Below are 12,509 nucleotides of genomic sequence, written 5' to 3' on the forward strand. Positions count from 1 at the left end.
ATTTCAGTATGATAGGGTTGGGGTTAGGTATTGTAAAAGTTTAAGCTTACGTTTTATAAATACATGCTGTAGCTCCACTTAGATTTTCCCCACTAATTACAGTTATTATTTATCGTAGTTAACAAAAAATGTTTCCTCAGCTTGTTAATAGATCACTAATTGATCTTTCATATTAAGCTCCTGGATGCCACCAGGAGACGATGTAAAAGGTTCCCTTTCATGATCATGAGTGATTTTTCTTTTTATTAGTTTTTTTTTTTTTTTAAGACACCGCTCTTTGAAGATTACATATTGAATTTTGCAATATCTTAATGGAATAGTGTTAATAAATGATATGACCCAAGGCTTTTTAGAGTTAGTTTAACTCTCATTTTTTAATCATGAACTTAGTTCCATATTATATTCTGTTCTAGAAAAAAAGAAATAAATATATATATATAAATGTAGAAGAATTAATAAATAATCAATATTGGGATGTTTAAAGTTTGTGCTTCAAGAAATGAATCTGGAGGACTAAATATGTTTCAGGGCTAACAAACTATCTGCAATTTATTGATATATGGAGGTTGTATCTTTAGGTGATGGGGGAAAAAAATCTGATTTTTGCCTCAATGTTGCAACATTAGTTTTTTCTTTCTTTCTTTTCACTGAATCTACTAAAAGAGGTTTGCACTGGTCAGAACTGACTTTTTTTTTTACCTGAAGAGCAAAAAGCATCCAATTTCAAGAGATAAACCTGGGAAGTCTTTCAAAAAGTTGAAAGAAATATCCTTGACAGAATAAATAAACGAGGCGTCGCCCAACCTGTTTGCAGAGCACTGCGAACGAAATCTTCCATTAAGCCGTTTTTATTGCCGCGGTAACCGTAAAGCAAGAAACTGGTCACCCATCTTTTCTACCCTAATCCCAGTCACTTCTTTTTTTAAACTCCTATCCAGGTCAGCGTTGCAGCAACAACAGCAGGGCAACCCAAGTGGCCCAGATGTTGCTTTAAACCCGTAGCTCTATTCAAAGTAACAAATGACCCCGATATTTTGTATTTATTTATTTATTTATTTTCCTGCAGCAGTTGCGGGGAATTGTTTTATTCGAGTCTCCCCGCTCAAAGCCTGGCGCCTCGTTCCAAACGGCTCATCACGCGGTTCTGGGTTCGCCTTCCCCGGCGAAGCGTTTCAAGGTCTCGACGAAGTCCTTGTCTTTTAAAACACCACAGACGCCTCATGCTGCGTCTAAACGGGATGATCTTTACACAGGCGGGAGATGTGAGGACGGATAAACTGATGTATTCCACATGCATCGGTTATTTTTTCCAAAAAAAAAAAAAAAAGAATCTCTTTGGAATGACAATGGGCTGGTTTAAAAAGCGTGTTTTAAGTAGCATTTAAATTCAATTCAATCCTTCCAGATTTACTCGACTCTTTCAAGGAGTTAATCCGGCCTCAGATTGGTGCGTGGCGAGTTGTTCTGTATAGGAGCCATCATGCCTGAAGCGACAGATCTTAGTCTCCTTGGGCAAGGTGAGGGCAGACGGGTGAGCACGGGAAAGCACAAAACAGGCAGAGGAGCTGGTTAGTGATGGCATGAATGCAGCAGCATGTCATGGTACCACGTTGGCTTACTGATGAAGCAAGCGGAGCAGCTTACATACACTCATAATACATTTTTAAAGGGGCAGTACTATGTAAAATCAACCTTTTTTGAGTTTTACATTATGTTATGTTGTTGTTCCCTCGTCAAAACCATACCCTGAGTGTTGCCTTGATTCTTTCATGCATGTTTGAGAAATCCTTTAATCTCCCGTGGCAACCATTGGGCTGTGCAAAAACATCCGGTGATGGCGAGCTCCACTTTGGAAGACGAAACTCCTCCTCGGAGCTGCAGTTTGCGAGCCTCCTCTCTCACAGAGCGCACCACCCCCGCGACGCCTCCACGCAGCCCCTGCAAACTAGCCGGCAGGAATTGGCAAACTCCTGATGGAACTGCGAGTCTGCTGAGCTCATTGTGTGAGCTACTTCTCAGTGAAACGCTTGTGAAATGTTGCTAAAGGGTTAACACAGGAGAGATGTGGTTACTTCCTGAAGGCGGAGTTTCAGAAAGAGCAGGAGTTTCTTAAAGGGACAGGGGCCCAGTGTCAAGTTTTAAAGGCATTTCCTAAGCCACTTAGTAAGTTTTGAAAGGGTCTACTGGAGATTCAGTCATTTTAGTGAGATCTTATCTACATGGAAGCAGCAGACTAGAACAGGGCTTCCCAAACTTGTAGGTAAACCCACAAACAATGTTCCAAAATATGTGAAGAAATATGTTTGTTTTTTTGTTGGGTTTTTTTGGTTGGTGGGGGGGCACTTTTGTTCACTATTCAGCAGTTATTGAATGTGTTTAGCATAAATGCAGCTTCAGACATTCATGAGTTCCTAGGGTTTTATTCAGCAGTGTCATCCACTTCCATTTTTTTCCATTTCCATTTTCCACTTGCTGTGCTAGCACGTGGAGTTAAACTTTCTTTAATTTTCTTTAGAATATTGACTCAATGACAAATCATGTTGTATAAAGAAATGATTTAAAAATTTTATGGATTCAATGTCATTACTTTTCCTCATCTTCCCTCCAACTTTCTGGTTCCCCAGCAGGGCCCCTTGGCGGCTTCCTACGATGCTGCGACTCCCACTTTGTAAAACAATAGACAAGAATTGTCTGTCCCTGCTCTACAGTGTAGGAAAGATGACTAGTCTAAAGGGTTCTCCAAATGAATAACAGGATCCATTTCAATCTAGCCGCACCTAGAATAAGCCACAAACGGCCACAGAGGTGAAATATGGCAAAACAGCAACGATGCAGGGACAACTGAAGCACTTTCAGCCCATAAAACCTCATGGTTACCATCACTCTCCTATCTGAGGTAAAATTTTAGACCATAAATAATTTGCGTCATATTTGTCATCCGATAATGCCTTTAGAAAAAAAGAGAAAAAACACCTGCATAATTTAAGTAGATCTTAAATGGATGTATGTTTCTGAATAGGAGGTCTTAATTTGATCTACTTTTACATAAGTAAAAAAATCTGCAACTGTAACTAACAGATCATGCTGGAAAAGCAGAACGCAAACACACACACAAAAAAATATTTCAGACATTGCACTACTTAAAATGTTCAGATCCTCCTACAATATTCTCAGATTCTGACCCTTCCCGTTCTGCTCCACTCAGCTCCCTCCATTACTGCGGAGCGTCAAGCCACTCTCCATGCAAACACTTGGGTTTGAGCCGGTGCCAAAACAATAAGACTCCACACATCTCCAGATTTAGCTCTTTGTTTGTTCAACTGCTGTTTGAACTTGATCTGTTGGTAATAGTGCAACTTTGAGTTCTCACTTTGCAACGCAGCTGAGATCTTGTTGGAAAAAAAACCCCAATCATTTTTGATTTATTCAAATCCTTTCCTTGGTGCCCTAAAGTATTTGTACCACTTGATTTAGTTTTGTCCCCGACCACAATTCTGACTCATGACAACCTTTAAAATTAATTTCTTCTGTTTCTTGGTTTTTATTGCTTTTCCTAAATAAGAATCTGAACACGATGTCAAAGTTTTTATTAGCCTTCCTTAGCCAAATACTTTGTGCAACTATTATTCACTGAAGTTACAATATAAATCTTTTGGAGTTTGTTTCTTGCAGCGTGATGCATTTAGATCCCATAATGTATCTTTGTTCTCCTTTGCAAAGTAGCTTAAGCCTCAATCAGACTGAACAAAAAAGGGGATTTAGATTTTTTTTTTCTTGAGAAAAAGCATTTGTTTAAGTTTTCCCATCTACCCAACTTTCCTGTTGTACAAGAGCAATCCCACAGCAGGATGCTGCCATCACCGTGTCATGTTGGGACAGTCTTTGCAGTCGTTCTCAACTTTCTTTTGTCGTCATTTAGGAAAGTTGAGACCACCGCAACAGAGCAGTTTGGGTTTGTGATGACATTAAATGACCGTACAACTTGAAAATGTCATTTTTAGGACATTAGAGTAAACACATGCACGCCACACTTTTCAGATGTTTTTTTGGGGGGGGGTTTTCTAAAGAACGAAAAATTTTTTGCTCATGAATCTGAAAATCGCATATAATTTTCATTCGACTTCATAGTCACACACCGTTTAATCACACGCACGCACATCGATTAAAAGAAAGAAAAAAACCGAGTAAAAATATAAATACGTTTAGAAATTTACCTTGAAAACAGATGGTTGAGTGACCGGTACTCGTGGCTCGCACGTTTCTAGTTTTGCTTTCTTATCGAACAGCAATACTTGCAAAGTAAAGACGGCATAATGGCAGAGAAGATTCTGGATCATTAGCTTTATTGGCTACACCTGGGTTCATGCGATCTCCAGGGAGCAGCTTCCCCTCCTCGAGTAAACAGCAAAATCAAGACGAATCTGAATACAACTGCAAAAAAAACATAATTTGATACACAAGCCCTGATTACACCCTCAGACGTACTAATCATAATTACCCAGTCGTAAAAAGAGAGCGCTCGTTTGTCTTAATTTTTATACGTATACATCTCTACACAAGACTAAACACAAGATTCCCATGTGCTGCGATGATAAGTAAAGTGTGAACATCATTGTCTCGGTTTCTCCTCCGTCTCCTCCCTGCATGCTCACTCTTCTCTCCCTCCGAGGTGCCCTGACGAGCTTCCAGCACCACGGACAGCAGCACTGAATCAGAGCTGCTGCCTGTGACACGAAACTATTCCTCCTGCGTGGCAACTGCAGCACGAGGAATAACTTCCTGCTCTCGCCGGGGCCGAGTCCATCTGAACGGCTCTCTTTCCAAGTGAAATCTCTAAATTTTTTCCCCCCACTCCTTCCCAACTCGGCACATATTCACGAATACTCCTCGAGCACATGGGGTTGAATGTTTTTGTTTGTTTTGTTTTTTTAAAGTCCCGTTTATTTTTATAATTTTTTTTTCTAATTTGCCTTGAGGAGTAATTTCCTGTGTTGTCTCTACAAATGGAGTGATTCCCCCCCACCCCCCACCACGCTTTCTCTCTCCCTCCCTCTCCCCGTCGTGCTGAGTGCTGTGGAAGAAGGCGGGTCAGTGTGGGAGAAATCCTGGGGCCCGTCGGCAGTACAGCGCTGAGTGAGCCGAGCGGAGCGGAGCGATGCGCGTTCACTGAGCCGGAGGAGAGGAGAGAGAAGGACCGCTTTTTTTCTGTTTCCCTCCCCCTCCGCCCTCACTTCCACCGCGTCTCGCTGTTACTATCACTGCCTAATCAAGAGCATCTGCATCTTCTTTTTTTTGTTGTTTTTTATTGGGGAAGAGAAAAAAAATATAGATGCGAATGGAATTCTGCTCTGGAATAATCTGATTTTATTTATTTTTTTATTTGTTTTGTTTTACACTCGGATTTCATCCGTCCGGAGTCGAAAGCGGTAAGAAAACATTTTTTATTTATTTTTAATGGACATTCGTTGTATTTCTTTTAAATAAAATTAAATGAGAGCGTAGATGTTGTATTAAGCTGATTTGCCAAATAGTGAAGTTTTTTTTTCTCCCCTTCGCATATGGGATTTGGACTGAGTGCGGGGCTGAGATGCGGATTTGGGCGCAGTAATAGAAAGCTCTGGGTCACAGTTTGATATCTCCAGTTTCGCCTCCAAATGCAGCTTGATTTGACTAGAAATCCTCTAACAGGAGTCGTTTTCACGGCGAGAGGGAAGAAAAGCGACCGAGGCGGAAAGTTTCAGCTGACTGCATCGATGCTGCTCTGACATGACTGCATCAGCAATCGACTAGAGTTGATTTGGAAATGGGCTCCAGTGACAATAATCTCGTGTTGGAATTTCGCATCTAAATTCACGAAGCTAAATTGTGCATCCCGCAGTCTTTGGAGCGGCGGTCAGGCTGCCACCGTGCGAGGAGCCGAGGGAAAACTGGTGGGGAAAAAAAAATCTTCGTGATTGGTGCAGGGCTTGTGGTTTTTTTTTTGTTTTGTTTTTGTTTTTTTTTGTCCTATTAAGTTATTTTCTTTGGCGCATTTTGAAATTTAAATGGTACATCCTTTATCGGACAGACTTGTTCCGGTGTTGAATAATCCAACTAATTGGTTCTGAGCTTCCTGTAGAGGTAACGATGACCTCTTATCCATATTCATTCTCGACATTCATCCTTATTTACAGAGGCGAGACGATTTATCTAGCTCGCGACTCTACATTAGGTGCACGAGATGAAAAGGAGGAGTAACTATTTTGGGGGTGAAAACAACTATGCCTTTTTTGTTATATAAAATTAAACAAACTGGGTAAAGCTTTCAAAAATCAAGCTGTTAAAAAAATGCCATTCGCTTTACACCATTCAGTGGGGTTGGTTGTCACAAAGTGAGTCGTATTTGGCGGTACATCTTAATCCAATCGAAAAATGTTACTGTGTTCCGACCAGATACTTTAAAGTTTCCATGACATGTTGAAATGGGGTTGACTAAGCATAGTATTTTTTTTCTTATTTCAATGAAAGCAAAAAAAAAAAAAAGTGACAACCAACACGGTTCTCCACTAGTGCCAAAGTAAAAAATAAAAATAAAAAAAAATAAAAAATCCGTTTCCCCGCGACAAAATGAATATTTTACATTTTGCAAACTCTGCTTTAGAGAATTTTTGTACTGGGAAATTTGAACTTGGGACAAGTAGGCCAGGCCACATGTACCACGAGATCTCGCGATATCAATGCAGAGTCCGTCTCACTCCCAGTTGCCACCAGTCCGATAAATTAAGTAAGTTCCAAATGTGAAGAAGGCTTTCTGTTGTGTCCATGCTTGAGACTTTTATTTTGATGGAAGAAAGGAAGTAGTTCTTCAGTTTGACCGAGTCAAATCGTTACGACTCAATAATAACATGAAAGAAACCTAAACGGCATTTAAATGTGAACTGGCTGACCTTAAGTTTCTTACTGTTGATGGTTAGCTATGGACTATTTAACAATTTTTGATTACTATGTAGTTTATCCTTTCTTGTTGAAAACCTAGCTAGCTACCTAAACTAATCAAACCTATCAGAATGAAAAGAAACACTGAAGCAAGAATACAAATTAATATAATCAGAAAAGTATAAAACTGTCATAAATTGGTCAAATCTAGACAAAATTATTCTAAACTTATTGTCAGTTCTTTTAAAACCCTTTAGGGTTCGTGAGACATTTACGCAAGTCGTGAAAGAAAATTAGGAATTTCAGTTTTGAGCAACATAATTCTAAAATCCTGCCTTGTTCCCGTGAATTCAATTTCTCTACCTCATCTCATGACATGGATGTGTTATCATTACACCTCTTTTTGAACAATTATTTTATTTTTACTTCATTTGGAAGCGCTGTCGAAGATGCTAACGTTAGCTTAGCAATAGGCTAGTCATGGCACTCTCAAAGTTCTTGCAAATTGTTTATTTTTCTGTGTTAAAATAAAAGAAAATAACGTTGTGTTCTTTTAATAATGCTTTTGTTCAGTCTTTTTTCTTATCAAAAAAAAAAAAAAAGGAAAACCACAGATTTAGTGAACAAAACAAGACGTGGGACACGACTGTTAAAGAGTAACCCCCAAATAAAACATCACTCTTTTGTCCTATTTGTGCCACGTAAATTTGATCTACCAGGTCCAGCACATGTGGACGTAACCTATTAGCCTATAGCATAGTTATGCTCCTCTTTTACCGTAGTGTGCTCCCTTGCTTTGACCAACCAGTAGAGCAACGGGTTCGGACCCGCTCCTAACCTCGCACATTCGTGTCTGCTGTGACTGATGTCGGATTAAATCGTTGCTCCAGGCTGACGCTTGTGACAGACGGGAAGTTCAGCGAGAAAGAGAGGGGGAAGTAGGAGCAGGCAGTGGGGGTGGTCTCCTTTGCGTCTGGGGAGACTCGACTGCATTACAAAACATGTCAATAAATCTGCTGCAGTTCCAATGCATCATTTATTGCCAGTGTGTGACAGTTCCCATGCAGGTCATCTCATATCCTTGGGCTATTTAATAATTCAATGTGTATATCTAGGAAAGTATGTTCTTATGCTAGCAGAGATGTGACAAACCGGCCCCCCATCACTGAGAATTGAGCATGACAAAAAGGACAGCAATGCCAGTGCATTGAGAAATGGAGCAAGGAGAAAGATGGAGAAGGGGATAAAATCACATTTGTCTCATCGGGAATGCATTTCTCTTTTTAAATTACATTGAAAAAAATTTCTTCCAACAGCTAATTTCTGCCCTCTGCAGTGATGAGGTTAGCCAAAGGGCATCTTTCATAAAAAAAAACCTGGAAGTGTGTCAGGAAAATATGTCATATTCAATTGGTGTGTAACCACATCAGGGCTTGTTTGTCTTAGCCTACAGGTTTGCCAACAGGCTTGCGCTTTTTTTTTATTTTTTTTTTTTAGTTAAATTAAAAATTCGTTTGCAAAATGCAAAATGTTTAATGACAAGCTTATTCACATTTGCTTTTATTTCTTAATTTAAAACACAATTACAAAATTGTTGGTTTTTTATATGTATATATTATCAACATGGGCTGCACAGTGGCGCAGTTGGTAGAGCTGTTGCCTTGCAGCAAGAAGGTCCTGGGTTCGATTCCCGGCCGGGGATCTTTCTGCATGGAGTTTGCATGTTCTCCCTGTGCATGGTGGGTTCTCTCCGGGTTCTCCGGCTTCCTCCCACAGTCCAAAAACATGACTGTCAGGTTAATTGGTTTCTCTAAATTCTCCCTAGGTGTGAGTGTGTGTGTGTGTGTTGTTTGTCTTGTATGTCTTTGTGTTGCCCTGCGACAGACTGGCGACCTGTCCAGGGTGAACCCCGCCTCTCGCCCGGGACGCAGCTGGAGATAGGCACCAGCAACCCTCCTGACCCCATTTAGGGAAGAAGGGTGTAAAGAAAATGGATGGATGGATGGATGTTATCAACATAGTTTTTCCTCACATTTGTAATGGAAAGGCAGTTGCTAAACCCGGCATTTTCCTTGTTCTCAGTTCAAATAGAACTACCCGAGCCTAAAGCCATTGCTGAAAGAAATCCACAGGACTACAGCTTTCACCTGATGAAACGTGGAAATGGCAGCTTCATGCTTTTGGCAGTTGACAGATTCAACTCCAAAAGATTTACTGCCATAGTTGCAACAAAATGTGGTTCTATAAATTGACTAAAGGGGCTAAATACAAATTTGTGCCAGATATTTCTGCAGTTTATTTTACAATTTCAAAAATCAAGCTATGCACAATTGGGGTTTCAAATGTAGAATACAAATATTAAAATTTGTTTATGTAATGTGACAAAATCTGAAACATTTTAGGGAGTGCAAGTCAGGTATACACAAACAACTCTTCTTCAGTGCTTAAGTGAAAAGAAGACAAATACCTTACAATGGCAATATAGGCGTTCTCCGTAAATCGATGGCGTTCGGGGATATCTGATGACCCAGTCAGGTATTACACACATTGAGTCATGTTAATTGAATAGAGGCTTGGCTTGTTGGTATACCAAACTGCCATCTCAGATATCATACGACTTTGCCTATTCAAGAGACTTAGCGCCTAACCCTCCCATCCCATATCCACGTACTCCATCCATGCCTTGTCCTTATGGTGGGCCGGACTAACACGGCAGTGTTGAGGATTCTTTTTCCAAGCAGAACCTTTTAACCTCTCGTCGAATCTCTTTTTAAGACAAAGACAATCATCCATTTAGGCAACCCGGCGTCGTCGGAGACAGAGCTGCACTAGGACACACACATGCGGTGCATTAACATAGGTATCGGTTACCTGAATTCAATAGCTCGCCTGCTGCAGCAAGATTAACTATTCAGGGCAGGTGGTTAAAGGGCCTATTGTGTTTCCTGGTTCTGTGCTGCTGTCATGATTGGACAATGCATTTGTCTGGTTGGCAGCCCACTGCCAAAACAATTGCAAGGGCAAAGGGCTGGAAGAGTACACACACATATAAGCTTTCAGCTTGTACATCATTTGTAGCTCTGCTGAGCAAAATTAAACAGAAGTCTATAAGTGGAGCTGCAGCAAGCGACAATTGTGTCCTAGTTGATATGCTTTGACACTCTTCCTCAGTGCTAGAAACGATTTAAATATCTATTTACCAAGAGAACAAGTGGGATTCAAACATGAAATGTCCCCCACCCACCTCGATCCATCCTTTACATCTTTCTGGATCTGTGTTTGTTGCTGCAATCCCTCAAAGGCATGCAAATGGGAGAAATTGAGAGAGAAAGAGTGGCTGTGGATAATTAGTCATACTAATCAGAATCCCAGCAACCCCTTGCAGATAGCAGCCTACCATTTGAAGGTGAACGTGTGTTCGGCTTCAGCTCAGCGGACTTTCCAGTGGTCGGGAAGTCAACGGCAGCGGTCTCTGAGATTAATTTGTTTGTTTGCATCACTCATGGATAAGTTAATAGAGAAATCAGATCTCGGATCAAGCTGAAACCGCTGAGATGATCTTCAGTTGAAGAGAGCAATTGGAAGACATGGCACCTTACGAGAACGGCTCATGAAATCTTTATGGGTTTTATTAGTGGGTGTTTAGTTGCTTACAGGCATAAAAATGTCAGATTTGCATTGGATGGGGTTTGCAGTATCTTATCTGTCTAGCCCAAAGGTATGGTTTTTGCTTGTATTCCCATAAATTCAACTTTTATTATGACTACATACTTTAGAGCTGAATCAAAACTCCTAGTATGCATTACAAATGATCTGTGTGTTGCATAAATCAGACATCCATTCATCTGGGAATAGTCTGCTGCAAGATTCTGCTCAAAGAAATGTATTCATACTCTATTTTTTTCCCCCCACCAGGTCTGTCCAAGTTGTTTTTTAAAGCCGAGCACCAAATCATGGGGAATGAAACTGGACCAACACTGATTGTTACATGCTTCAAAGCAGGAAGTCAGTTCAAAGGCCTAACCCTAAACCATCAGACGCAGCTCTGAATCACTGACGTCGTCATCGCACTTTCTCCTGTTTTTATACATATATCCCACCTTAGACTTGGCCGGACAAGATCAAGTTTCAATCTGTTATCAACAGTAGATCTTAAAGCAAATAATCTTTAAGTAATCCATGTGGAATATAAGAGTCAGCAGGTAAACGCTGGAGCTAAACTGTAACCAAATGGTTCCATCACTTTGAGGATCTATCCCCAAATTCCAACCCTTCTTTTCGACACCCTTTTGGTTTTCTATGATGAATCCCTACAGCCTTCCTGGGCATTTTTGTCTCCTGCTAAGTACCCTGCTGAGCCTGAGCGCAGGCTTGGAGTTTACCGGTTCTCAAGGCCAGTGGGCTCGCTACGTGCGCTGGGATGCCAGCTCCAGGGGCGATTTGACGTTTCAGTTCAAGACCTCGCAATCGGACGGCCTGCTGCTCTACTTCGACGACGGCGGATACTGTGACTTCCTGCTGCTCGCCCTGTCCGAGGGCAAGCTCCAGCTCCACGTCAGCATCGACTGCGCCGAGACCACCATCACCTCGGACAAGCAGGTCAACGACAGCCGCTGGCACTTCGCCGCCATCAACAGGGAGAACCTGTGGACTGGCTTGGCCGTGGACGGTCAGAGCAAGACGGGCGAGGTGCGCCCCCAGCGGCAGTTCATGAAGATCGTCAGCGACCTTTTTCTCGGGGGGCTTCCGAGGGATATCCGCACGGCCGCCATCACCCTGCCCTCGGTCCGCGAGCTTCCGCCGTTCAAAGGGATTATCACCAACCTCAGTTATGGGAGTAAGTTGCCCACGTTGGTCAATAGCCAGAAGGTCCGTCTGGAGATGATGGGCCTTTGCACGGAGAACCCCTGCGAGAACGGCGGGATCTGCTCACTGGCAGATGGAGAAGTCTACTGTGACTGCTCCAAAACTGGATATGTAGGTCGATACTGTACGGAAGGTAAGAGGGCTGGCTTCGTGTTTTCTGTGTCGAGCAATAAATATTGATTTAGGCCTTTGTGAAAAATTCAAAAGGGGTTTCTTTCAAATATAGAACTGACCTAATACAAGGTTTGTGTTTTTATTCCAGCTTCTAAGAGAAAAAGAAAAAAATCTCATTATTCTACTTTTTATTTATTTTTTTTTTTGCATATATTCTTAACCATCTCCCATCGTGTGGCTTAGACCTCAAAGTATTTTTGCTACATCATAAATCTCAATAGAAGCTTCTGGAATTAGACGTAATCTCCATAACTGCATTGCCATTTACCTAATGTGATCTGTGCCACAACCACTCTTCATTTATAAAGTGCCTTGGAAAAAACTAAAAGAAGAATCTGCATTGTTAGCGGTGATGCCTTCCCAAATCAGCATAATTTCTATCAAGCCAGAGCAGCTCTGGGTTTGAAATATTTATTGCAGATCTTGCAGGACTTGGGAGTCTGAATATTTCTTTGTGGGCTGTTGCACATACAGCCTGGCAACTCTCTGTATTTCACGTGGGAGTTAAATTGGAGGTGATGGACTCAGCATTTCCTCTCCCTTCACAGTTATTA

The 12,509-nt window shown here is 41.4% G+C and overlaps 1 protein-coding gene across 13 annotated transcripts in view; it reads left to right on the plus strand.

Moving 5' to 3' along the window:
- The window catches only part of nrxn3b (neurexin 3b), a 533,834-nt gene that overhangs the window by 147,390 nt on the left and 373,935 nt on the right, over window positions 1–12,509 (plus strand). For 12 of the 13 annotated variants that reach the window (XM_044106675.1, XM_044106665.1, XM_044106673.1 and 9 more), the window contains exons 1-2: window positions 5,121–5,426; window positions 10,831–11,914. In XM_044106675.1, the coding sequence (XP_043962610.1) occupies window positions 11,215–11,914 (700 nt within the window). In that variant the 5' untranslated portion in view covers window positions 5,121–5,426; window positions 10,831–11,214. Of the gene's footprint in view, window positions 1–5,120; window positions 5,427–10,830; window positions 11,915–12,509 lie in introns of those variants that run through there. The other variant, XM_044106666.1, reaches the window with a different exon arrangement.

This window comes from Gambusia affinis, linkage group LG22, assembly GCF_019740435.1.
Source record: "Gambusia affinis linkage group LG22, SWU_Gaff_1.0, whole genome shotgun sequence".
NCBI lineage: Eukaryota > Metazoa > Chordata > Actinopteri > Cyprinodontiformes > Poeciliidae > Gambusia > Gambusia affinis.